Below are 27,974 nucleotides of genomic sequence, written 5' to 3' on the forward strand. Positions count from 1 at the left end.
GTCATTCTCCAACAGAACACACGAAAACCAAGAGATCAAAGACAACCGAAATACCAGAAATAGACAAGAACAAAGCTTAGGCATAACCACCTGAACAGGTGAAAGACAAATAACCGTGTTTTGAACTCATTTGGTTGTAACTGCTGACTAACATTTATATACATTAAATGGTTCACAAACAGCAAATATACAAGTGTTAAATATGAAGTAACCTATATCTCTATACTCTACAACTTTTTCTGTAGAAGTTACCTATCCAGTATCTACCACAAAAATCGAAATTCCATCTTTTGCATTGTGCAAGACATCATCACAAGGGGAAAGGTTTGCTTCGGGCATTCTCAATGCTGTTTTTTTGTCGCGAGAGTTCAAAAGCAAAATGCATCGAACAAGTGACCTGTTTCTCACTCCATTCGAAACTCAATCCCTTCAAAACTGTGGTAAAGAAGCTCAACTCTCTACCTATTTGCCACACTCCATTGTATCACACATCTCGTGATCTCTGTAACAAGTCTTCTGTCTACTAGTGTTGTACGAAATTCAATCCTTCAAACAAGTGTGCTCCGCCACTGAGTTATTTGATGTTACTTCGTTGCAGAACATACCTACATCCCCACCCGTGCTCCTTTCCTAATTCTATTGCAGACAACAAAATCTGCAACAAATTATCCGCATCGTCTTTGCGAGCCAGTTCCAGGTTTGTCTGTATGAGAGGAACAGTAGGATTGTTCCAACGAACTGCCCGTGTTCCACTGCTGCTTTTAGTTTGCTGGTTTTGCCGCAAAGGGGCATCTGAACTGCTTCCGACTATATGCACTATTCCTTCATCACAGTCAGCATGTATAACACTCTCCAAACGGATTTCAGATTCAATTACCCAGTCAAGGTCAGCAGGAACACCTCGAAATTCAGGCTTGCCTAAGTCCACCAGATTTGAGCAGCTAACAATCAATACAAGCCTCTGTGTAATGATGACAAATTTACCAGCTTGTCTAAGTTCCTTGCACAAGACTAAAATCTCATCCTTGAGCCTCAAACTATCATCCACCTCAACAAGCACTGAAGTTCCAACAGCATCTTCCCAAGAATAAGGTCTTAAGGGGAGTTCCCTGCTTAAAGGCCTTGGAAGACGGACTCTTAAGCGCTGTTGTCCCATTTGATAGAGCCTACTCCGATTTCTGATACTCTGTGCAGTTTTTCCAGTAACTTCAAGAATACTAGCAGCCGGTTTTGCTACTAGTCCTGTAATACCTAAAGCTATGCCTGCACCATAGACATCAAAAGCATAAAAAGCGTTGTCAAGAGCCAGGCAACCAAATCTTATCATGTGGATCTAAAGGTGATATCATCGTTTCTTCCGTGAGCTGCATATCAACATGAAGGTAAAGAAGAAACACAATGATTACTGCATTCTACTATCGAATACCTGAAAGGACACCAGGAAGGCCATGTTTCTCAGCTCCTTTAATTGGTGATTGAAGAAGACCTGTGAGTCCCTCAAATACTCCATTTATCACACCTTTAGAATGAGTAGCAATACCACTCTGCTGCTGTTCCACTTCTGAAACAGCCTGGTCATCAAATGTAAATGCCACGATTCCCTACAAATAGAAACCCAATTAATAATGAAAAGATGAAAATAATCTATCGGCCACCAGGATGTTGTCGACATGCAGTTACCTTGTGCGCAGCTTTGCTGAATTGTGTGGCAGCATCACTTATAGCGTAGACAGTGTTACTTAAAAGACTGGTGGTGCCTTGTGCCATGCCAGTAATTAGTCCAGTGGGGCTCTACCCAAAAGAAAAAAAACATTATTATACCGATAAATAGGACAGTTGTAAAACATATAAAAATAAACTTACCAGAAAAATGCTCCTAGCAGGCACTGACAAGAAATCTCTAATGCCAAGCCCCATACTCCTTGCAAATCCCATGGGATTGCCTATAACACCAGCAGAACCAAACACCTGGAAATATACAGCATAATAAGAGCAAGTTAAACATCATACTGAAATTGTTATAAGCCCATCAGTCAATTTATGTTCTAATGGAGGAAAGACAGAAAATTCATTGCAGGACTCATCTACAATAATATCTATTAGGTAATTCACGGCATGATGTGCTATATAACATGTAGACAAAAGCTAAAAAGGTAAAAAGACAGCAAGATACATTGAGGACTATAAATAAGGCATTACTGAGAACCAGCAGCTCTCCAACAAGAAAAGATAGCAAACAAATAACTGCCACTAGAATCAGGGGGTCAATGTGATTAACCTGTTTAACTAACCAAATGTGACTCACAGTATAAAGTTTCTCGCTATTACCAAGTCTCAAGAACCTTAGCAGAAAAGTTTTCATACTTACCTTATACATCTCATGAAGAAGTTGCCGAGTATAATGCCTTACAAGGATCTCTTGAAGGGACTCTGAACTAGCAATTTGATGTGTAATTGTCAGCTGCTTGAGATGAATTCGTGCACCCTCAACATCAGCAAGAGCCATAAGACCTCTCTGTAAGGCAACCAAATATGATTTCACATGTTTTTATAATCATAGGATAGAGTTGCTGCTGGTAGATGTGGGTGTTTGTGTGTCTCTGTATCAAATGCATATATTCTTCTTACATGAAATCTTCACATTCATTACCTCAACCTTTGCCTGTGATTCAATGCATGCGCAAAGTTCCGACAAAATATTTTCTAACTTGCATTTTATGTGATTACATTATCTACTTTGTAAAGCTTCTCTTAGGACATCCGTATACTACTTACATGGATAACAGATTCTCCTGCGGTAGGAATCCCATTTCTAAGCATCCACGGAGCACTGGAAAAGCTGTGCAGACAAAATTCATAGCTTGTCAAATGGCAACTTTTAATACAAAACTAAGTACACAGGCATTTTCTTATTGATTAACCAGTCACCTTAAGGTCAAGTTGATGGGGCCAAAATCAAACACTTCGACAAAGATCTTTTTCTGTCTTCTAGCCAATAGGTAAATTTGCTGCCAAGGAGCTCCAATTGGAACAATTAAAGGTAGAGAGAGTCTCGGTTTGTGGTTTTCAGTAGAAACAGGAGCAGTCATTAAGTGAAGTTGTTTCTCTGTTGCAAAGGAATCCATTAAACCTGAGTCATTGATACGAGAGCGCAGGAATGGATCCGACAATGGAAAAACTCTACTCTGGAACCTTGAAGTAACATTTTTTATGAAGTCAAACAGGCTTAATATCAATTCTTGCTCCAGCTCAAGACAGAAGTCAGCAACTCTGCACACATTAAACAGAGAAAAATAAGCACTGAAAGCTAATAAGTTATCATACTCTTTTAAATGCAGGTATGCATACCTTAAGCTGATATATTCAAACGAAACCAATGAGACATCTTTCTTCCTCCATTTTGATACAGCAAGGTAGAAAACAGGTTCGAAAGAGCTGTGAGAAGTCCTTTGAAGCAGTCTTTCACTTATTGGTTTCATGGCGTCATCCTTAATCGCATGGCCAATTGGATTGCTTTTATAATCACGGTCAAAGGACAGGATAACAGGATATGGGGTAGAACGCAGTTGGTTATCAATTTGCAATGATGTGATTTGCAAGGAAAGCTTTTGTTGATCCAAACTCTGTACAAGATCAATTCTAATGTTCTTTGCACTAGCAAAAATCAATTCCTACAAGAGAAACAACAGATGAACATAGTCTGAATAAGCTCCATGGAACCTGAGTAGAAGATGTGATTTCGCAATTTTACCTACCTGTGGATGAATATTGATCATGGAGATACCAATGTGTTGAATAACAATTGAAATTCTTTCCATGAAACCTACAACTTTGTCCTGTTTCTGTTCATGTTTCCCTTTCTCTCTCAAGTGAGGAACAGTTGGATTCGTCATGTCACTCACAACATGGTAACTTGAATCAATAACATGGAGGACCTGCAATAAAGGAAGGTAATCACAAAGCTCATAAAGATAAGTTCTGATAGTTCGTGGCATGTGCCAAGGTAATAGAAATGAACCTTAGTTGCTCCCTCAGCATGGACAGATAAATGCAATGTCCTCTCAGGTTTCTGGTGGCAAAAGTTAACACAAATTAACTTTCACATAAAATGTAGAAATCGAGCTTAGAAGGTGAACCATATATATGGTGTGTGTGGTGATTCAATACATCGCCATAAGAAAAATAATAAATACATAAAGAGAAGAAGAAAGAATCCAGAAAGAACTCAAAACAGCCAGAAAAGTATCGTTAACATCTCACTAACATGTAGTAACAGGCTTAAAAAAGTTAACTATACTGTGCTAAGTTACGCAAATATTCTTTTCAAATTTATGTTGATTGGGACACGCAAAATAGATGTCAGAAAATCTTGAAACCAACAGGCAACAATGCTGTTCCCACACCACGAATTTGATTGTGCTAAGCTACGAAAATTTATCGTGGGAAAGTAACAACCTCAGAAGATGATGGTACTTGCACTGGACTGTACTCTTTCACATCATCAAGAGCGTATGACCCCAAAACACGCTTTCCGGGTACCTTACAGCGTCCAAATAAAAAATAAAAAATAAAAAATAAAAACTCTTTAGTAGACAGCATAAAATATTTATTGTTACAATTCATACAAGAAAAAAGGGTGTACCTCCATGGTGAGACGGTGTGGATAGCATGGTTCGTCCCAGGCATAAGGGCAAGATGTGTAAGAGTGAACAATTGTTTCAAAAGTTTCACACCTCTGCTGGTAAATCCTTAGCCTCTAAAAAGTTCCAAGAAGCACAACAAAATTGTTTCAGAAAAAGGTCTGAAAGTTTAGAATGCAAAAATGAGTTCACTAAGCTTTAGCAAGCATGCTTCACTCAACAGTACAAACAAGATTGACAACAATGCATGTTGGCATTTGCTTATGGCTCAACAAAAGTTTGCTGCAAACCAGATAATGAGCTAGTAATATAAAATAAGACTGCCAGCAATACTATTGAGAATAATAAAACTGTAAAACAGATAAACTAATGAACTCAATGACAATTGAGAAGCACGCCTCAACCCAAAGAAGCAGGATAACAAGAATAGGGAAGACAATTCAACAAAACAGCCAAACTCAGACTCGGAGTACTATGCCAACTATTGTGGGATATATTCTAGTTTTCAGTTCAATTAATTGTTATACCAACCTCGTTTGAAAAATTATCAATTCTGTAGGGCATGTATCCAGTCTCATCATCTGATATGAGAATCAAATTTGTCCCAGAATTTCCATGGAAGTTTCCAATAATTTTTTCATCTCCTGGAGAGACATCAGCATTCTGCACTTCAACCCGTATCATATTTAATGAACCAGAAAGATAATTCCGCAATTTCACTTGAGTATCGCCAAGATGATCAGGCAAGAAGCCACCTGACCAATGCCATCCAGGTTCATCGTAACGGATGGAAACCAGTAACTCCCTGAAGAAGGTTGAAATAAGCAAGAGGAAGAAAAATAAACAACAACAAAGCCTTATCCCACTAAGTGGGGTTGGCTAGGAAGAAAAATAAAGATAAGAAACAAAAAACGTGCATGCGATATCTAATGTATTGCCCACCTTAAATTTTGAATGTGAGAATACAGTCAACCAATTCAACAAAATCAAGACGATTCCGCATGCAAAAGGTAATTTACCTGGCTGTATCCATCCAGTGAAGATGAGAATGTTCTCCTATGCCTAAATGAAAAACGATATCAGTCCCTTTTTGCTTATAACATAAGTCCTTGCTGCATGCATTGCTGATGATGTACCTGCAAATTTAAGAAATTTTAGATACAGAAATTAATAACCATAGGAATTAAAACCTAGGTTACTGAGTAGTTATTGTTACCTGGGCTGGAAAGTGATGGCACTTGTCCTTCCAGCAAATGGTGCAGCAACTGCACTAGATGTTACAGACAACATGATTGCTGCACTTGATGATGGATGTGGAACAAGGACGGTGGTTGAATCACTAGGTGGAACAAGGGAAAATGGACTTGACCATAGAGAATTTGGCATCTTTTCAATTACAAATTCAGGCAGACACCTACTTGCTCTAACCATAACTTCACCAGCAGAGGAATTGGGGTTAGGTGAGAACATGCATGCCCTAGCCCTTCCACGCTCAAAACCATTAAAATTCGAATCTTTTACGGTCAACTGACTGCTTGAACTCGATCTGTTATGTGATCTATTAGAAAGAGAATTTTGACCATCTAAATCACTTTTGCTACGGTCTAAGTCCCTTTTGCTCGAAAACTCATGAAGATTTTGTTCAGAGTTCGATGGATTCAAAGGTTTGCAAAGAAATATTTCTTTGTGTGGATTCACATTCTCTCTAACTGAGACAACATGACCTCTTGAGGAAGAATTTCCTAGACCATATGAATCCGTAGCACGCAGATGATGGCTAGAAGAAACCGTACTGAGACCATCTTTCTTGTCCTGAAGAAGCTCTTGTTCAGCCATATGATAACAAGAAGGAACTGTACAACTTACTCTCATTTCACTGGAAGCATGTTGAATGACAAGAGGGAAACCAGTGCAATTATACAACAGAAAGGGAACAAAAATGAAGAGTTCCCTGGCACCAGAAAATGCATCCAACACCTTTTCCACGGTAACATATGCAGGACCTAAACAAAGTAACACCAAAACAATTAACAATCTTACCGAGCATAAGGTAATACGGTTACTTTCAACAGAAGCAAGCACTAACAGTAAATGAACTACCATTTGATGAGTCTGTATAAAAGGCCACAATTTCAGAAAGTGAAAACTTGGCTCCACCAAACTTAGCCATTTTACAAAATGTTTCAGTACGAGGAAAATTCAAAACAGCTGGTTTGAACCCTTGCATATGGATCTCAAGTTTCAGGTGATGTGAAGGATCAACATTATGAAAGGAAGTTTCCACCTACAGGACAAAAGATCAATGAGAAGAGCCTCTTGAATAATGGTATTAACCTTATGAGGATGGGAAAAAAAAATGAAAAGTAGCACAGAACTCCTCATTCAGCTAAAGGAAGATCTAATTAACATCATCACACTACAAACCTCTGAAAGAAATGCAGTCCGAGTAATCCCACCACTTTCTATCGTCAATGTCACTTCCTTTGGAAGGTAGTTATTAACTACTAAAGGGATACTGAGAGTCATTTGGTGAACGAACTGCTTCTTTGACTCATCTAACTTTTTCAATCTTTCATCACGACTCCCAACTGTTTGGTTTAGACTACTCTTGAGATGTGAAGTCTTCCTTGACCTAACAGATGAAGGCAACCTGATATTTCGAATGGAAATGCAACAACGAAAGGGATCACTATTTGGATGAGCTGGATAGCAGACAAAGGACTTAAGAAATCCAACTTTAGTCTCCTGAGAAAGCAGGTTTGAAAGGTTATAAACTTCGCTCCAGAGATAAGAATCTCCAACTGGACGCCATCTAATCCTACCAGCCTCAGCCAAATGGAGAGGCAGTGGCAACTCTTGACCAGGGTATAGTGGATCTAATATCTGAAAAGTAGAAAACATTTGACATTGTTAACGTATAAAAACTATACAAGTCATAAAAATGGAAAATATTTTTGTCCTACCATAGGGGCAACACCAAATGGAATATCAAATCGCAGCTCAAGTGGCGTTGAAGTTGAATTTGAAAGTATCACCTGCAAGTGTATATAAGTTGTAACCAATACCTGACAAACATAAAATTATGTCATACGTTGAGTTTGTATTATACCGTTGAGTACAATCGTATTAATTTGCTGTAACGCTGCACTGAAACATCAAATACAACTGGAACAACAAAACCACCAACTGTATTTGTTCTATTATTTTCCATATTGTCATTGTACGCCGTTGAAAAGTCAGCCTCAAAGTAGGTAAGTCCTACAAGATCCATTGAGATAGGATCAGACGATATCGATGATCCATCAAATTGAATGGTAATGTACTGATGAGCAACCCCATTTGCCTTCTGCTCAAAAAGCCTCTCAGAAAAGTGTGCTGTCTTAACATTAATAAGTTGTTCCTCAGGAGTATCATTGATATAGATTGGAATAGAGGAACCCGGTTGCACATACTTTCTGTTCTTCATCTTTGAGACATCAAACACACCAAGATTAACTGGGCCTCGATAAACATCGTATACTAGAGGCAGAGATGTCAAATTTTGAAGTACATAAGGAGCGTATTTTCCTGCATATGTATATTCAGAATAAGGAGAATTTAAAAAATTTTGGCTTTCGGGAAGATCATTTGGACCCATCAGAACCCAAGCATCCTTAATCATCTCAAATGCCCTGAAAACACACTGTAATAAACGATAATGAGATGGGTTACAAATATGACAACTTAAGATAACCAATATAATTCACTAAGTGAAAAACAAAATATCAAAATTAGTGGGGAATGTTGCATGGTTTCAAAGGTCAAGTATAACTTGTAAGTGGATCATCTTTTCAGTCTCAATAGGTATTTTCAACAATATATGAACAAGCCCACATTTCGCTCCTTCCAATGTGAGTATTTAGTAGTCCAGTTAATGATAATGTGATTTACATTCAAGATATATGAACCAAACAGGTGCTATGTTCAGGTTCCTCAATAACACCCTTGATAAGATTCATGAGACTTTTAATTGAAATTTTCTGAAAATAGATCTAAATGTCAAAGGAATTGAAAGGAATTCACACCTCTATTAGGGATTCAGTGAAGTTCAGATTAAGGTGCGCAGGCGATTTGAGATTGACATCTGTCAACATGGAGCTGTTGAGACTCATCTCTTGCTTTCTAATCACATCAACCTCAAACTTCCAAGGCTCGACAAAAGGCTCCCAGAAGACCTTTATCCATTAAAAGCAGGAAGTTATGAGATATCATTCTTGCTGAAGTAGAAGTGAAAGTAATGGTTTGTGAAAAAATACCTTGTGAATGTTATTGTAGTTCACTTGAAGGTCACCACTGACTGAACCTTCAAGGCTTTTTTGAGTCACATTACCACAAAAGAGGATGTTACCCATAAGAATTTGAAACAGCGGTCCACTACAACTCCACTACATGAAGCCAAACAGGAATTATCAGCATGGAAAGCATCATGCATTTGGTAGACAGAATAAAGAGTCCACCATTTAATACTGGGTAATCAATGATATCAAAAATAAAAACCTTCAAGGGAAAAACAGACTAATAATCTTTGTGAAATAAAACAAAAGAGGACTAAATAAAATTTCACAAATATACGAACTAAACTGATAGTAACCAAAATTCACTGTTCCCTGTTTAATAATTAGAATGGCCCAATAAAATAAGACTGCCAATAAAAAATTTAAAATCAAGATGTACCTACACGAATAGTATTCTTTTTCTTTTTGCATTTTCTCCTGGGTCACATAAGCACACTAGAAGTTGCATAGTAAAGATTCAAAATGCCCAGCATACAACCAATTGACAGTAAAATAATTAGCTTCAAGAAATAACCAAATGACCCAACTATTATGATTTTGCTTTGCAGAAAAAAAGGGCACAAACAACACAGGGATAAAATCAGATGATATGCATATTACCAAGAAAAAAAAACTAATAGCTTCAGTAGTCAAGGTCAGCATACCCTTCCATCACTTAGAAGAAAAGAAACCTTTCTAAATTGGACTTTAAAAGCAATTCCACCGTAAGAAAACTGAGAAGGCCCTCCTTCAGAAACAGTGAATGGTACGCCATGCCATAAGTGGAGAATGCTGTGTGAAATCCATACATCTAAATGATCACATTGAGCATCTACTTCAACATGCACAAGCTCATTCTGGTTAATCTCAGCTTCAAAAGTACCCTGACATATCTGGAAAAGAGGCCATGATAGAACACTTTTGTCCTCGCTTAGCAATACGGTACCATTCAGTTTTTCCATGTCAGACTTGACTTTCACACTTCTTGCATCAACAAAAAGTTCACTACTTTTACTGCATAAAGTAACCGCAAGGCATCTAAAATTTTTTCCTTTGACCAAGTCAGATAAATCATTTTGATTACCCTCGACACGATCTTCATCGACCTGATATTCCCCCCAACCTTCATCACCAATCCAGACGGGAAAGTGAAATGTTACGCAAATATTTTCTGACCTAACAATCAGAACATCGGCCTCCTGCCTTAAGTTGTCAAGTGTAGTTGGGGATGAATGTCCCGGATAAGATTTCAAACAGTCAATTACATCAGTCCAGTAAGACAAATAAAACCACACATCAACAGAAGGCAAAGAAACCAGCAGCTCATTCCCACCTTCATTTGATTTTGAAAGAGAAAAATCAAGAACAGATGAGGTTGATGTGGATTTGAATCTTGCTAATACAACAGAACCAGGTAAAGAATATAATGCCAATGAGGAAAAGCTAAGCACAACACTTAAGAGAATGTCATCTCTCAATGATGCAGAACACATAAATTGCATTTCAGCCTTAGCTATAGGTTCTTTCAAGTCTCTTCTGCAGCCATTTAACTGTATTGACAATGATTTGCAATAGCATTTAACTTCTGAAAATGTAATGCTTGAAACAACAGGTGTAACTGCATTATTCTGTTCTAGGCACCTCTTTAACTGAAGAAACTGTGGAACATCAGATTTGAAACATTTCGATAAATCAGAAACTTGGGAAAATTCATTTATAACATCAATTAGTCCCTCAAATCCACAAAAAAAGTGAGCACCTGTAAAGAAAAACAGAGGGGTTAAAGTTTCATACATACATCTTATGGTGAAGAGAACTTCATACATGCAGTATAATAAGATAATACTGAATGGTTTTTGTTCAGAACTTTAAAGATGAAACTCCTACCCTCAACCGTAAGTTGACAGTACCCAATCCTCGTCATGATACAGGTGGTTGAGGAACTTGATAATTCATTTTCGCAAGGTATCTTGACCCAAACGTCAGCACATAAGGGTACAACTAATGGAATGTCTACACAATCAGTATCTTGATCAAACTTTGAGACACTGCATTCATCGTCCTTGAAAGAGAGGAATGATAGGAGCAAGTCTCGTCCAAATAAATTCAAACAGTGATTTCTTTCTGAAAGTTTATGCCTGGGAACCCAACATTCAGGAGGAATATCCTTCAATACATTAGTTAAACTGCTGTGATGAATAAAGCTGCAATACAACTGCTGAAGTTCTGCCTTTAGAAACTGACCCTCATTGCTTTTGATGGGCAATATCAAAGTACAGTCTAGTATCTCAATTTTATATGCAAGTGAACACTCATCTTCAGTTCCAGTGTAGTCATGCGATACGGTGACAGGCTGCTCAGTTGAAACTGAACTCCAATCAGGCAACAAAAAGTAACCAATTATTATTGCCAGATACTCGGGAGGTAAAATACAATATACATGCTGAATGCTGAAGCATACTTCAATGCAAGAACTCAATGGCCCACAGCTTTCTTTCCTCACTCGTACGTTTAAAATAGGAGATAAACTCGGGAGTGAGGGCCCCCATAGAAACTCACGTAAGTTCTGTGGCCACCAAGATGACGTGAGAACTAATCCCTCTGCAGAACTTAAGATGTCAAAGTTGTCTTCAGAAATGATTACAGATGAGTGAGATGTAGGCAGGGAAATTGTTCCAATGATGCATGAGGAATCATGAAAATGCACTCTGATTCCACACAGATCTAAATCAATAACAAATACAGTACCACTGTCAGCAAAACTCCCATCCACATCAGATGCTGCAGCAATAGATGTGGACTCTAATGGTGTGGCATGAAAATATTTAGATACCTTCTTTGTGTTGGATTGTGGACTGATGATTCTGCTGTCCTTCAAAGTGAAATATTTTCTCCAGTCATGACTGGCATAAAGTAAAGAACTTTCAAGGCTACCAAGGGAACCAGAATTGCATAGTGTAACAAAAGGAAAACGATCTACAGGTATGCTTGCATGCTCACAGGAACCACTTTCCAAGAAGTTTGAGAAACCAAACCTTTCAAACCCAAAACCACCAACCTTGTTTGGATTCCCAGCATCCACAGATGAGTTAAAGGAGTTCATACCATAATTAGATGGACCATATGCAGCTAGCTTATCAAAAAATTCAATCAACAGTCTGATTACATATGGGTAGCAGTGGATATCAGTGTTATTCAAGCATATTCTACATTTTTGGCGAACTGACTCATTCCTAAGAGACTCATACTGTAAAATAAAGCAGGGTTCAGTATTTTCAATGTTTGTGGCAAAATCATCACTGCTGTTGCTAAACCCAGTATTACTTTGATGTAAAGCATTCGTAGAAGACTGATTTCCAGATGAATACAGAATATGGCTCTCACTTTCACCATTCAAAGGTAAAGTGGTACTTAATGCTTTCATAGAGATCCAGCACTCCTCAAGCTCTGTAAGAGCATATCTGCATGTTGAACAACCAAGTGTCAACCTCAAGCATGGTGTTAGTGATCCAATTTAGGAAAAACAAATATGTAAATTTGCTGCCCCAAATACATGGGCCACTAAACATTAACTGGTTTCGACTATAAGGGAAAACACCCCCCCCCCCCACCTCCCCCGCCCCCAAAATAAAAAAACACACATATGGCACAAAAAGAAAGGCAGAATACACTATTAAAAATAAATTGACTAATAGGCCTTCTCAAAATTGTCCGGTACCTGTGCCATGCAATCCGGCTACAAATTTATAAACCAATAGAAAAATGTGCAAGTGTGTAATTGTCCGATTTCAACAGTACATTCATATAAATGCTCGTGGCAGAAATTAAAGATACCTGATATCTAATTGTTGGCAAGCAAGCATGATGGATGAATTATTTTCTTTCTCATTTTCAAGTTCTACTTGAAAGCTGACTGTCTCCAGTTTGACATTGGTAGAGAACCCAAAAACAGCAGTCCTTGATCCATTGGATACGACTTTAAGTGGATCAATAGTTTCTAAAGATAGAGCTGACTGCAGAGCACCTAAGTATGCAATCAATCCCAGAATTTCAGCATATATAGATGGAGAAAAGTGTGCATTCAGTGATGATGTATTGATGTACACCTGAAACCAAAAGAACAGCTGAGCATCTTTAAAAATAAATAAATAAAAAGTAGAAGTGAGAACAACCAAACTAATACATGAACTAGAAAAGAAAAAAAAAGAAATTAAAACAGTTCCCTGATTCAAAGCTGTCTACCAATTGATCAATTTTGTTGTTCACCACTATTTTCAAGATCTGAAACTATTAGGATGTGAATCAACATTTAGTTCATATTAATTCACTCCCACTCATATGTGTACCTCTTCCCCCCACTTGAGAGACCAGTGCGTCAAATTTAATTTAAATTGGGGGTTGAATAACAGGGATGCAAAAGCTTAAATTAATGGAAGGTGAACTCGGAACTATTTTACATTCTACCACAAATGCCAACGCTTATGCCATCTGTTATTCAATTGAAAAACTTCTACGGCATGAGCATGGCATGAATAACAGATGACACAAGCAAGCTGCTTCTATGCAATATGTATCTAAACCATATGTTCAAGTTCGTACTACAATGGATTCCAATGTTAAAACTACAATAAGGTTCGTGGCAGTTCAGCAAAATCAAGACAGAGTGAGCATGACCAAATTATTAGAAAAAAAAACATCTATTTACAACTATACATGCCTCCAACTGTTTCAGTACTGATTCATCTTGGATCAAGCAACGTTCCAAAGAGATAGAAGTGCTAAGTTTCTCCAAGATAGAGACTGGAGAAGAATGAGAAGGCATAATCATCTTCATCTGCACAATATCAGTATTATCACTAATAGGATCCTCAAAAATCAATTAGAGAAACAAACAAGTACAGAGTATCTGATTAGAACCTACCTCAAAATCATTTAACTTGACCTCGAAGTGATCGTATAGATCTTTAAGTTGAAAGCTCGAAGGAATATAAGACTTGAAAACTGAAGTTAAGAAGTTCTTGAAAGTATATGATTGTCCATCATCTGATGGATGAGATCCAATATCACATCTAGTCATAAAAATAAGGGAGCCTGCTTCAATTACCTGTAAAAAATTGCATTTGGTTAATCAAATCCTGCATTAAGCAATGAATTTACTTTTTTCTCAGCTTAGTTAAATTAATAGTATCAACTGCGGAGCATTCTTTCCACAAAGCACATAAGCCATCAGAAACCAGTTGCCAAAGACTTGAATGATTACTTTGTGGTGAAAGACTGGGCATTCCGACCAATTATGGTTATTATATTACCCTTTGGCAGTCGTGATATTGGATTCTTCGAGGATAAGTAGGTTAGAGCATAAATTTAATTGTAGATGCCATGGAGTTTGAGGGATATCCCTTGTGGGTTGATCATCATGACTGGGGACAAGGTTCTTCATTGACTAATATAGTTTCTTCAAAGCCTCGCCACAAGGCGTATAAAGGCAGCACCTCCAAAATCACTGTGAAATACTGATTATGAAGGAAAACATGTCCATCTTTCTTTTACCTTTATTACTTATATCTAAAAAGTATTTGGAAAACCAAGGTTCCTCCAGTATAAGGTCTTAGGATGGCGGATTAATACTTCCATTTGCCACAATGCTGCATCATGTGCAAAATGCAGGCAGAAAGCTGCCTGTGATCTCGCTATTTTTAAGTTTATGACAGTTCATTTATGAATTTTGTAGCTGGGTTATTTCAGCAGGGTTCTCATTTTTAAGTGAAAATTTATCTGGTGTTTGAAGAAAGATGAAGACTAAAGTCCTATGAGGGGTGCACTGTTTTGGGCTGTGATATATGTCAACTGGATGGAAAGGAATCTTCGAAGATCATAAAGGGGGAGATGTAGAAAAGAATTGGCTAGAGTTAGATTTTGGCCTCGTCATGGGCATCAATATCAGCAGAATTTAAAGACTGGTCCTTATCATCTATTATCTTAGATTGAAAGGCTGCTTCAAGATATGTTTTAGCTATGAATGTAGATCTCTTTTGTAATTCTAATGTTGTCTGCATCTAGTGTACATTTTGAGTTGACCAATTGAAATTGTTTGTTTTCATAAAACAGATATAACAAGCATCAAGAAAGTCAAAAGGCGAAAACCAAAATTTTCTGTGGCACATTAATCAGTAGAATTACCAAGTTATGCTGCTCTGGTATTGCATCTCTCCAAGGAACATTTATGATAATATTGATGATGCTAAAATCCCACACAACTTTCCTAAGATGGGATAAAATGTATCTGCAAGCAATAACATTGATATAACTCATCAATCTGTTTATATATGGACAATAACATGGGCGTCAAAAATCTGAATAAGGTAGAAACTAGCAATGGAACATAATAGTCGCAACAAGAAAGCTTACTCAGTTTTTGATAACAATCGACCATTTACATTTTCTATCCCATTTAGTGACAAGAGAACCTGCAGCAGGTCACATTACAAGCATCATGGGTCAAAACAAGAAAACCTTAGTCAAGAAGGCCATCCAAAACCTAAATAATGTGAGAAGGAAAGCAATTCTGAACAAAACATGTCATTCTTAAACCATGTTTCCTTGAGCAAGCAAAACAGAGAACACTCTTAAAATGATCTCATATTCGATGCTGTAGTCAGGATACAGTTAATTTCTTTATTCTTTTTTTATATAAAACGTCAAAAGATTGTTATCAACTTATCACGTGCACTTTTTTTTCAAAAAACATATACAAGTAATAACAGTTAAAAAGACCATAAAGCAGGGCATAATAGAGACCTCCATATGCCAACAAAAATAGGAGATGGAAAATAAAGAAACCTTAAATGCTCCAATCTGCAAATGGACCTCTCAGTCTATAGAAATTTTACAAAATCAACGACGACAAGGGAAAGAAACTATTATGTTTTCTTTCCCCAACAAATTTTTCAACAAATAAAAACATACTAATATCTAAACCTTCATCAAAGATGATTTATGATGTGTAACACTGTAACTTTTTCTTTACATATCCCTTGTAACTTTCGGCTAATTAAAACTCTCCAACTTTAGCAAATTTAAAAACTTGAAAGTCCAAGGAGCTCTTAAATATAAAACAGAAAAACCAAAATTATATGATCTGAAGACAATAGCAGCAACTATGAATCAATTTGAGACACCAAAGATAGAAAAAGCAAACCCCACATAGAGAGAAAGAGAGAGAGAGATGTGTGACCAATAAAAAAAGAAACTTGTAGTAACAAAATGTATCAATTCTTACCCTTCCATGCTGACCTTCAAAGGAATTTAAAACTCCAAAAAAGTCCATCAAGTTTAGGAAAAACTCTGCATCAAAATTAACTTCCAATGGTTGAAGCATTCCCTGAGTACAAGCGTTCGGAAGAAGCAATTGTCAATAAACGACATCCAGACAAATAATACTCATTGAAACATATCTAGTTATCCAAGAGAGGTTTCTTATATCATACTTGGCATCTCAGAGCAATAGATGGTAACAGTATGGTACCTTAATACACAATTCAACCTCAAGGTTTGGTGATACATCCACTTGCAATCTACAAGATGGATGCTCATTGTCTAATACTTCCTTCTCAACAGTAGGCTGGAAAGAAAATGGTCAATCACTGAAATTGTCCTCTATAAGATTGCTTACCAGAAAGTAATTTCACAAAGAACAATAATGAGTGTCAACAGAGATGCCATCAAGATGCTATTTAAACTACATTTGATAGTGGAAAGAGAGGAGATTTGGGCATGTGGTTAACTGGTTTGGATATTAGCCAGCTCTAGACACGTGAAGAAGTACAAGAAACAGTACAACAACAACAACAAAGCCTTTTCCCACCAAGTGGGGTCGGCTATATGAATCCTAGAGCGCCATTGCGCTCAGTTCTGTGTCACGTCTCCCGTTAGATCCAAGTACTCTAAGTGGATAAAATTCAAAACTAAATTGCATAGCATGTTCCATTTCTTTCTAACTTAAACCATATTGCCCAGAAGGCCACCCAGGAAGGCAAGCTGAACGAGCCTTGATTATCCACTTGGACTTCAGAGAATCACTTAATACGTAATATAACAAGTCATTTAGTCCCCTTAAGTGAAAAACATTGTTCTTATTAAATATTGAAAACAAAAAATGAGTTATGTCCTCAGGTCGTAGAGTCCAACTAAAGATACTGTCCGTAGATTTTCCGAAAAAAAAAAGTATGAAAACAATCAACTCCTAGAAAAGGAAATGAATAAATTAATTACAAACCTGTCTCATCTGCAGAATGACTTTCTTGCTACAAGGATAAACCATCTGGCCTGATTGGACAACGGAAAAAATGGTTGCAGATTCTTCCCAAAACTTGCACTCAATAATCACCCCATTCAACATTGTCTCAGAAATTTCTTGACCATATTTCCTGAAAAGTGTGAATTTTAGTCAATACAGTATAACACAGAGAGGGAGAAAGAGAAGCAATGCCACTACATGAATCTTCAGTCTGGTAAATAATTGATCACTTATTGACACATATGAAACAATTAATGTAAGAAATAAACTGTCTCGCTAGCAGAATGATTCATTTTCTAAAGGACAAGCCAGTTTAGTAACTGACAAAGTATATACATACTGTACAAAAGAAACCCATGACAGTACATAAAAAGAAAATGCGACACTAATCTGACTATACAGTACAATCAAACAGTGACAGTTAGTACGTTGCTTTGCAAAATATTAGACCAGAACCATAGAAAGAAAATATTTCACAATGGCTTCCACTTGTTTACAAATTAGAATAGGAGCTTTGTCCTGAAGACGATATTTCATAATTGTAAATATTAACCATTGAATCAAGAAAAACGGAAATTAACTCCTATCACAAGATTCACAACAGACTAGCTAGAGTGTTAATTGTAAAGCTTACCTACTATTTTAGTTCACTAATCATGATACAAGTATTCAACTTAAGGTTATTTTAACACTGAGCTTAATTAATTCTTCAACAGGAAGACAAGGTCAAAGGCGAAAACAACATGCAGAAATAACACCAGCTCTGCTCAGCTTCGCCTAGTGAAGCTATTCTGGAGCCTCACTCATGCCAAGCTCAAGCACAATGCAAAGGCAAACTCAAGCTGCCAAATAGTTGATAGCAAATTTGTATTCCTTTTAGCCATATTGAGTAATGAAAATAGTTACTCATACATGTTCCTTAGTGTTGCAGAGATCTGATGAATGCTGAACTGGAGTGCACATATACTGATCTTATCATTTGCCCGAACATCCCCATTGTATAAAACTGGAGGATTGAACTCTGTGGCCTCACATATATCCTGCACATGAAATAGAACATTGTATTTAATGTTTAGCAAAAATGTAGTCTTCTGCTACCTAATTGGATAGAGATACCTGAATAACTTCATCAGAAACAACACCAGAAAATTGACCCAAATCATCTGTTCCACCAGCACCAAGCATGCCACGGGATAGCCAGTTCAACCATCCCCGGGATTTGCCAGTTGAATGCTCATCATTATTTGTGTTTGAAGTTAAAGAGTTCGACAAAATTTCCTGCAGGAATATACAATCACGAGAACTGAAATATCTAAATTCACCAACTGACAAATTTTTCATATATAAAAGTTGAGTTGATTCTAAAGGCTAGAAGTACTGAAAGTAATACTCTGAGCATTAGCTTGGATAGAATATCTTACAAAAAAGAAGGCATATTGAAGGAAGAAGTGGATGACAACTTCCATATTTTGTCCAAGTTGAAGGAAGAAGACAGAGTAGTCATAAACGAAACTTATCCCTTCTAATCCTACCGTTTTTGTGAGGATAAGACGAGAAAAAGTTCCTTCATAAGTAATCCATCTCCTACATTCAACTTGGACAAAATTTGGAATTTGTCATCCATTTGTTCCTTCAGTATGCCTTCAATCTAGTAAGTTATCCTATCCGAGCTAATCCACTAACAAATGCGGCTTATGTGTCAATGTCTCCCAACCTACACATGAATATCATTCATACCTGCAGCTCACATTCAGCAGTAGACCTGTAACTTAAAATATCATCGATGTCCAATTCTTTCTCCATTTGCTCCAATTCCCATTGAGTACTCTCGTCAATTGGCTGATAACAAAAAAGCACAATGTGTCATTCACAAGTAAGACACCAACCTTTAAATTGAATGTTAATACCTCATTAATTAAACAGAAGATAATGTGCATGAATAAGAAGTACAATTTAACAGCAACTGTGCCCAGAAGAACATGGTCTGAAAGTGATCAAAAGGAAAAGAAACAAAAAGCACTATGATGTTTGAGATATTGCATTGCTTCCTTTTCAAGATTACTGTATATGCATAGGACATACAATATGGTAATAAAAAAAAATTGTAGTACATTTCAATACTTTCAAGGGAGATAAAAAGGAGAAAGTTGACCAAATCCTCATCCAACTAAGTTCAACTATTATACTATAACTAAATTAATAGCACTTTTACACAAGAAACAGACTGCTGCCTGTTAATGTGAATTTTGTCAAAACCCAAATCTCTCTCTCAAGATGGCCACGGCTTAAAAACAAAGTAAATGGAAAATCATAAGAGCAAAGTTCTGTACATAGACATAAACACAGAGCACACAAATCAAATTACAACAGCTTTCCAATCTAACCAAATACTATAACACGATAAACCCCTGAATTCTGTGGAAACTAAAGCCCATAGTGAAGACATTCCACACTACAGGGGGGTATAGTGGGAAGCGTTGAATACATTCCTACCATTTATGCCAAAAGTGGAACCAAGATAGAAATAATCAACAAGAGTACACAAATCTTATAAAAAAATAAAATGACATGTCCAACACACTTCCTATTTACCATAACTAAATAACATTTAAGATAAATAAAATCAGCAGAAACTAGAGACATCCACACATTGCTTGTGCATGACTATATGCCCAATATTATCAAACCACATAAAAGATGGACTTTGTACATGCAGAAATGACACATCACCGACTGATGAGATAAAAAGGAAAGGGCATCAAACACCCATAAGAAGAAAGCGACAAGTACAATAATCACCTGATCATGGCGAAGAAAATTCAGCTTAGTCTTATATAGGTTAACGTACTTCCGACAAGAACTTCTGCAACCAGATTAAATACTGAATGTTAAAACTTCAAACAAGTACAACCTCTTACTGAGTATGCAGACCTGGGAAATGATCATCACATAACATTCTACGAATGAAAAAACTTTCCTTCAAGGAACAAGGACATTAAAAATTAAAAGCTGTTGGGATACATGATAAAGGTATCGAAGGTAAGGAAAGTATCTATGAGAGAAGAAAGTATGTCATAAGAAACAGAACTATTATCCCAAACACATAAACGTCAAGTGGTGGTAAAACAACAAAATTTCTTTTAACAAGTTAGGATATTCTGATGAATGAATTTTTTAAATATTCTTTTAGCATAATACTTATTTACAGGAATTTTGAAATGAAAATATTGTAGTTTTGATTTAGATGGACATCTTGATATTCACAGAAGATAAGAATTCAAACTCTTAATGAGTACGTGTAGCACTGATGGTTTGGAACTTATGTTTCTAAAGGGAAAAATGGGAAGACCATTATTACTAAGCATGCCAAAGATTTCCAATTGAATAGAATGACACAGAAAGAATAATCCTTGCACTCTGGAATCCATGTTTTTGTTTCGTACATTGCAGCATATGGTTGTGTACATACTACATACTGAAACCCATTTTACAGGACAAAAGAAACAATATTTTACAAGACTTTTCAGATGCCCGTTGTTCGTGAATCAGCAGTTTTAGCACATAATTCTACTCTTTCTGGAGACATAAAAAGCATTCATTATGAATATATATGTTAGGGTGTTTTGATTGACCACCCTTTCTGTTGTTACTGCTTACTTCCTCTTGCAATATAATTGTTTCTTTAATAAAAATACACACTGACACATACATACAATATGAAAAAATTGAGTGAGCAAGAAAAAAACAGAACATAATTGTACTTGTTAACATTGCACTTGGTATAGAAGAGGGTCAAACCAAAACAGAAACGGACTCACAGTCTCTGTCCAAAATATCTCCATGAGCTTTTCTTTAATCTCTTATGAACATCTGATAGAACAGATTCTTGCGCATAATGCCACCACTGCAATTGCCAACCCTTCATTTTTGTTGATAACGGACTATACCAGGGACGATAGCGCCCATACCTTCAAAATCCAATAACCATAGATCAATTAAAAGCCACTTGAGCTTTTACATAGAAGTCAGACAAAATTTCAGTTTATCAACACAATGATCGTAAATATAATAGCTAAAAATGGTATGAACAAAAAACTTACTTATTTCTCAATTCACACGTGCCTAAAAAATCCCAAAGAATTAAGATTTGTTGCAACTGAACCTCATTCAAAGACATCACCTGACATGCACATCAAGAAAAGAGATGAGAAGATAGTAAACCAATTAAATTTAAGGGTAATTCCCAGTTTACAATCCTCAAGTTTCACCAAAATCACACTTTACTGCACTTTCTTTTTTTTCATCTCACGTTCATACCTAAAGTTTGATTTTTCCGCCACTTTGATACTTCCATTAGCCTAGACGTTAACTTTTCTGTTAACTGCCGTGGCAGGATATTGGCCCACTAATTCTCACTTTACTACTCTCAGGTAAAGTGAGACAAAAAAAAACAAAGGGTAGCAAAGTGCAAATTTCACGATACTTGAGAGTAGTAAAGTGAGAATTAGTGGGTCAGGATCCTACCACGTCATCAGTTAACAGAAAAGTTAACGGGTAGGCTAATGGAAGTATCAAAGTGGCAAAAAAATCCAATTTTAGGTCTGACAGTGAGACGAAAAAAATTAAGTGTAGTAAAGTGCGGTTTTAGCAAAACTTGAGGGTAGTAAAGTGGGAATTGCCCTAAATTTAATTTATATACACCTTACAGACAATTTACCAACCAAGTCAGTTATCTCAGCGGTGATAGAGTACTGTGGAGTATTGTTATCAAGCTCTCCTGATCTGTTGACCTGGCATTCAAGAGCATGCATATTACTCAACCTCAGTATGCATGGGTAAAAAGTTTATAACTTAAAACATGTATTATATGAACTACCAATTCATTTTGATGCACACATACACACACACACACCAGGCTAATGTAACAAAAAATTAGTTACCAAAATATTTATCTTACTGTTTATCACATTTGATACCAAAGCATAGAGCAAAAGCAACAGTGTTACATATATATACAGGCCCTTTATCCAAAGGGATCCCCATTTTTTAGTAAAAATGGGGACTAGTTGTGGGGCCCACACCACATCAAACTTCAACAATCCGAACCATCTATTTTTCAAGTTGCACTTTATAGATCATCCTTGCAAAATATTAGCCAAATCGAAAATGTTTGAGGCACCTAATTGAGTTCAAAGAAATTGACGAACACTATGTTCCAAGAAACATTGAAATTTCATCAGGGCAATCAAATGAGCAAATGGTTTTGGATTGAATTGATTTTTTGCAAGGATAATCTCTGAATGAAGACTTAAATAATAGACGGTCTAGCTCGTTGAAGTTCGATGTATAAGGGCCAGACAATTAGTCCCTATTTTTACCAAAAAATGGTTATCACTTTGGATAAAGGCTCTGTGTGTGTGTGTGTGTGTGTGTGTACACACACATACATATACATACATATATATATTCGTCAGAATTTGGAGTTTCATCTATTATTATTTTTTACAGGAAACAAATTTTTGTTACTAGAAATGAAAATGTACAATGCAGTGGACTGGACAAGATACCCACCGGGCTTGAAAAACAAACCCTGCTCTAACTATATCAAGATACATCAGAAATAATAAAAAATACAACCCTTGCAATTGCTAGTGCACTTTCAAGGTTTTTAAATTGAAATCCGGGCAATAATCAGAAACAAACCTTTGAAGAAAACAAGACGATCATTCCACAACCAACAGAGATAGAGAGAGAGAGAGAGAGAGAGAGAACAGACAGACAGACAGACAGACAGACAGACAGAAGAGATGCAACTACAACGCAAAGGACAAAGAAGAAAAGAAATTGACTTTCATACCGAAAGTGACATGGAAACATCACAAGGGGACAATATTGAGTCATATTTCTCCCCATCAGGTCTTGTATCGTGCCACAGTTTGGAGTCCCCACCATTGTTCATAGTCATCAATTCGACCGCTCCACAAAATGTGCCACAGTAAAATTCCAAACCCGTAATCTCCACAACTTTATTAACTTGGCCCCCTCTTCCACTTGATGGCCTGAGATATTAAAGGCTCAAAAAATTAAAATCCATTTGCAACATATCATAAGACCATAACAGGTCCACGCTCTGCAGCCACATCTGTTGTTTTATAAAGGGCAACTGAGAGTTACTTAACAAGTTTATTGACTTGCTCCCCTCTATCCTTTTTCAATTGATGGTACTATGGTCTGAATGTAGTCGTCTTCTGGTTTTTATCTGATGTTTCGGATGTTTATTTCCTGCTAGTTTCATGTTCTATTGGATGGGGCTAGGTTCTTTTGTGGACTACTTGCCCACTAGAGATTGTACCCTTTGCATTTCCTAATTCAGGTATCTTGTTTCTTATTAACAGTGTTATCAACCCAAGTAAGACACAAATGGCAATGCACTAGAGATTGTACACTTTGCATTTCCTAATTCAGTTATCTCGTTTCTTATTAACAGTGTTATCAACCCAAGTAAGACACAAATGGCAATCCACAAATGGTAAAATCATGTTTTTATGTTTATTTCTTTTTACGTTTAACCAAAATCATAAGCATTGTGCAAACCAGTCACATGCAAACTTTGTCCAAATATAAACTAGCAAAGATTGAAAAAAGGGATGCACTGCAACTTTAAAAATTCTGCCTAACATTCTTATAGTTGAAGTAATGTGGGCCCATATAGACAAAAAACTCTATATGCCTAATAATCAAAGACTCTTGAGTTTGGACAGGTAAAAAAAAGAAAGAAACAAAGAAAGAAAGAAAAGACACAAAGAACTTGGAGAAAGAAAAAAAAAAGCAATCGCAACTGCCAATATAACCAGAAGAAACTGTGAATTACCCTAAAGGAGTTTGCTTCATTGTCCTCAAGCTGGATAACTTCAACCCAAATACAGTATATGCCTGCAAAACAATAAACAGGAATAAAAATTATGCTATGTTATTCAACAGAAAATGTCGTGCAAATAGAATAGTAACTTCAGATACTAAATAATATCCACATCTTAGAAAACAACAAATAAATGAAGGTTTTTTGTATAGTTCTTTTACTTGTAAAAGAACAATAAATTACAAATCAAAAGTTTGATCAATTTAATTTATAATTTAGGATTAATGGGAAACATAGTAGATAAATAAAATAAGACCAACCCCTCTCTTTCAAAAAAACCTACACTGTACCATTAGCATATAAGAAACGACAATAAGATTTAGTGGAGAAAATTCCCGTAGATTCATCAAATAATGAGTCAAACGGACAGCTACATAAAAGAAAAAAAAATTAGCAAGGGACTATAACATGGAGAAAATTTACCAAGTCACTGAGCTTGTGATGGTACAAGATATGAAAATCTCTGATTGACACTTGGATGCTGTCAAGAACCTAAAGGGCAAAAGGCATAAATGTCAGTGGTGTTCAGCAATGATCACAAACCCCAAATATCTTAATATATCTTCAACAGTACCAAATTATACAATACACTTCATTTCTTTTCAAGTATTGAGATGGAACAATAGAGACAAAGAAAGCACAATAATATGATGGCTCTGTGAGCTAAAAATAATCAAAATGTAAATTTCAGAATAAGGTAATATCACCTTAGCAGAAATATATGATATAAGCCCAGCCTGATTTTCTGCAGAGAGAAAAAGAAAACCCATTAAAGCACCAAAAGTTACAAATTAGCAGCCAGAATATACTTTGAAAAGAATTAACACTGCATCTCCCGCTAAAAAACTGAACTGTCATGGAGACTAAGACAACTAGATGGACAAGAATAAAATAAATGCAATATGTCCTAGCCACTTAGACAATGAGCAGCAGCACATGAGCTGTAGGCCACATCCCATGAGTACAAAAAGATCTGGTGATAGCTTAGCACCTAATTGATTCCAAACAATATGCACACCTTCTTTGTGTAGTAAACCAAACAGTTATGTGAACTAAAGAATCATAAGTGTTAGCTCAACAATAATATATCCCTCATTTGATAATTTATGGGTTGACTACTCTTTTTCAAAATGTGGCTAATGCCCTAGTAATTTGAATATATTACATAGAATAACTACATTTCTAATGATACCAATGTATTAAAAGCGTGAGGCGTGGGCGAGGCGTCTGAGGGATAGCCCGGCCTAGGCGTGAGGCGTGAGACCTAAATTTTTTAATATATACACTGAGTGTACACATATATTATATTTAAAAATAAATAAATAAATAAAAGAAGATTATTAATCAATAATCACCCTGAGCACACACATATATTATAAATATATATACACACACATATATATACATATATTATATTATATATATATATATATATAATAGAGGATGAAAAGCACAATGAGCACACATATAACAATGCACGCAAACAGCGCACACATATCAGAAAAAAAAGGTAGAGAGACGATAATGCAAGGACGAGGTATGAGGCAGTTAAAACCCTACCCAAAATTTGGGTTTGGGAGTTAAAAAATAAAATAAAATAAAAAAGCAGCCAAACAGAGATGCATGGACTCCCTGAGGCGCGCCTCCTCCACCTAGGCGGCTCCGGCGACGTCTTCCAACCCACTCCCTCAAAACAGAGGCAGCAACCCTCACGCCCAACCTCAGAGGCCGCCAAGGCACGCCTTTTAAAACATTGAATGATACAGATACATTTATCTTTCAGTGAAAAAGTATAGATGTTGCACTTTTATAATGATACAGGTACACTGATTTAGTTTCCTACATGACTTTACTTGCATTAGCAATTTAGCATACAGATACCGGCCAAGGTTTGTCCCACTTGGAAGGCAAGGTATTACATTTGCAGTGTGTACACAAAGATACTAAAACCAATCAGAAGTGTTCATGCCTCGAATTCGGGGTGACTCAAATATTCTAAGAATTGCATTGCTCAACTAATAGAAATATTTTAAAAATTGAAAAATAGAATTAAGGGAAAATTAAATTGAAACTTCAGAATCTTATTCAAAAAGCAAAACTCTTTGTTAATTCAGTAATGTTTTCCCAAGGCCCCAATTTAAATTTCTACAAGGGACCCTTCATTTTCTTGGTGAACTCTACACGTAGCTAGTAACTTTAAATCAATAATAGTGCACGCAATAAAATTGCCAAAGAAAAGAGAGGGGCATTAATATCAGAGCTGTTCATTATTTGCCTTCAGAAAGTGGAATTTAAGAAAGCTTACCGGAAACACGTTTTGATAGTTTTCCCAACTCTGCTGCAGCAAGTTTGGCCTTTTTCCAAGCAAGCTCTCGTCTTTCAACTTCATCCGAACTCCACTAAAACAGACAAAATCACTTAACGACATGAAATTATCCCTTTTCAGATACTTTCTTAATTTACATGATATATGATACCTTTAGATCATCCGCAAAACCTTTTTTTTCTTTTTTTCATTGTTTTAGTTAAGTCTTGTGATCTAATATCTATTATCTATACAATCTCCAAGTAATTCTACCGGTCAATTCCAAGAACACTTTCTTTTCAAATGAACATATCTGAGACTGAAAATTACCTCTTGATCATCCCGTTGGGATGCACAAAGAAAGACATCTTCTAAAATAATTTCAATGGGGTCCCAACCAAGCTTCTTCCAAGGAATTTTGATGCTTAACTTTCCTACCCGGCCTATCAAAAAATCCATGATCAGATGTAGCTACCAATAATAGTAATGAAGAAATATATAGAATCATGCCATAAATCTAATGCACCAGTTAAGAAGTTATCATGTAGGACCCGAGGCACGACCCAACAGCTCTACAGACATAAGATTTCCTCCCATCCCAAAAGATACAGCATATAAAATTAAATAAAGCACAAATAGAAAATCACAACCAGTGCCTTCAATAATGTACATAGACCAACTGGACCTTGTTAAAGTTCTGGCATATCAATATAATGGAATCCTTCCACCAAATGGTCCTCAATAACTGTACTAACAACTACACAAACTTTAAACCTATGGACATATAACCCAAAAACATTGCCTGTACCGAAGAAGTAGAGAAAATGTCAAAAGAATTAACAATAGTAGTATGAAGAAAATGTCAAAAGTACCTTCTTTTAAAGCAAAAGGCAACTGAAGATAATCAAATGCTTCAAGACTTAGCTCCACATTTTCCAAGAACACTTCCCCTACGCAACACATTAAAATTCATTACATGGGCATTGTTATATACATAAATTCATAGTTTCCTGAGTACTCATAACATCGAAAACCCGCAAAACTCAACCAACTTCCACAAGAAAACGAAAAACAACAGCATATAACTTCAATGCTTGAAAATACTACCTTTCCAAAGGGTGATCTTCAGCTGGTGTTTCTGAATATCTTTGAAGTACCGACCCAGATAGCCCAAAATCACCTGACTAACAACTCTTTCGAACATCGTCATTTACGCTCGCCTCCGTCCCTTCTCAGTTCTCGTTCGCTGCGCCCATCAGAGAATTCAATTGGACCTCGCTTGCGATAACTGCTAGACTGAAAGCAAAGAGGACGGATATCGACTTGGGGGGCATTTAGGAAGAGGAAGATTGATTGGAGATTCAGGGTTTAGGGTTTCAGAAAAAACAGAGCAATTTGGGGAAGAAAGGAGGAGGAGGAGGAGGAGGAAGCGAGCACCGCCGTAGTTGTCAGAAACCGAGAAATAGAGCGCTCCAGTTGCCCCACGCGATTGTAATTCAAT

At 36.6% G+C, this 27,974-nt stretch overlaps 1 protein-coding gene across 2 annotated transcripts; it reads right to left on the reverse strand.

Annotated features, from left to right (window-relative positions):
* Window positions 1-106: 106 nt before the first annotated feature.
* Window positions 107-27,949, reverse strand: LOC137708714 (intermembrane lipid transfer protein VPS13). 2 transcript variants are annotated; one of them, XM_068447846.1, is made up of 46 exons: window positions 27,581-27,949; window positions 27,346-27,423; window positions 26,804-26,916; window positions 26,474-26,567; window positions 24,876-24,913; window positions 24,592-24,660; window positions 24,121-24,182; window positions 23,107-23,308; window positions 21,971-22,039; window positions 21,350-21,429; window positions 21,068-21,217; window positions 20,049-20,112; window positions 18,987-19,088; window positions 18,366-18,527; window positions 18,162-18,289; window positions 17,229-17,379; window positions 16,479-16,574; window positions 16,233-16,334; window positions 15,362-15,420; window positions 15,134-15,236; window positions 13,875-14,057; window positions 13,671-13,787; window positions 12,788-13,059; window positions 10,841-12,414; window positions 9,619-10,712; window positions 8,936-9,064; window positions 8,705-8,854; window positions 7,750-8,322; window positions 7,604-7,675; window positions 7,065-7,523; window positions 6,741-6,924; window positions 5,857-6,643; window positions 5,660-5,776; window positions 5,172-5,445; window positions 4,643-4,756; window positions 4,456-4,539; window positions 4,019-4,069; window positions 3,756-3,935; window positions 3,349-3,671; window positions 2,929-3,270; window positions 2,776-2,839; window positions 2,369-2,515; window positions 1,864-1,968; window positions 1,681-1,791; window positions 1,427-1,601; window positions 107-1,263 (listed from the first exon to the last, which is right to left on the reverse strand). In XM_068447846.1, the coding sequence occupies exons 1-46, from the start codon at window positions 27,681-27,683 to the stop codon at window positions 575-577; spliced, it is 10,395 nt and encodes a 3,464-aa protein (XP_068303947.1). In that variant the 5' UTR covers window positions 27,684-27,949; the 3' UTR covers window positions 107-574. The 2 variants fall into 2 exon arrangements, with proteins under 2 accessions (XP_068303947.1, XP_068303948.1); XM_068447847.1 differs by lacking the exons at window positions 24,121-24,182; window positions 24,592-24,660; window positions 24,876-24,913; ... (2 more) ...; window positions 27,346-27,423; window positions 27,581-27,949 and having other exon boundaries at window positions 21,967-22,039; window positions 23,107-23,168.
* Between the last annotated feature and the right edge of the window lie 25 nt (window positions 27,950-27,974).

Source organism: Pyrus communis, chromosome 11, assembly GCF_963583255.1.
Source record: "Pyrus communis chromosome 11, drPyrComm1.1, whole genome shotgun sequence".
Lineage (NCBI taxonomy): Eukaryota > Viridiplantae > Streptophyta > Magnoliopsida > Rosales > Rosaceae > Pyrus > Pyrus communis.

Bases quoted from the DNA above. Each gene is read 5' to 3' on its own strand.
- LOC137708714 (XM_068447846.1), bottom strand. From the start codon at position 27,683: ATGACGATGTTCGAAAGAGTTGTTAGTCAGGTGATTTTGGGCTATCTG. The intron at 18,528-18,986 runs GTATGAATGATA...ATATTCCTGCAG, and splicing joins CTGCTGAATGTGAGCTGCAG to GAAATTTTGTCGAACTCTTT. The intron at 3,672-3,755 runs GTAGGTAAAATT...TTTCTCTTGTAG, and splicing joins TGATCAATATTCATCCACAG to GAATTGATTTTTGCTAGTGC.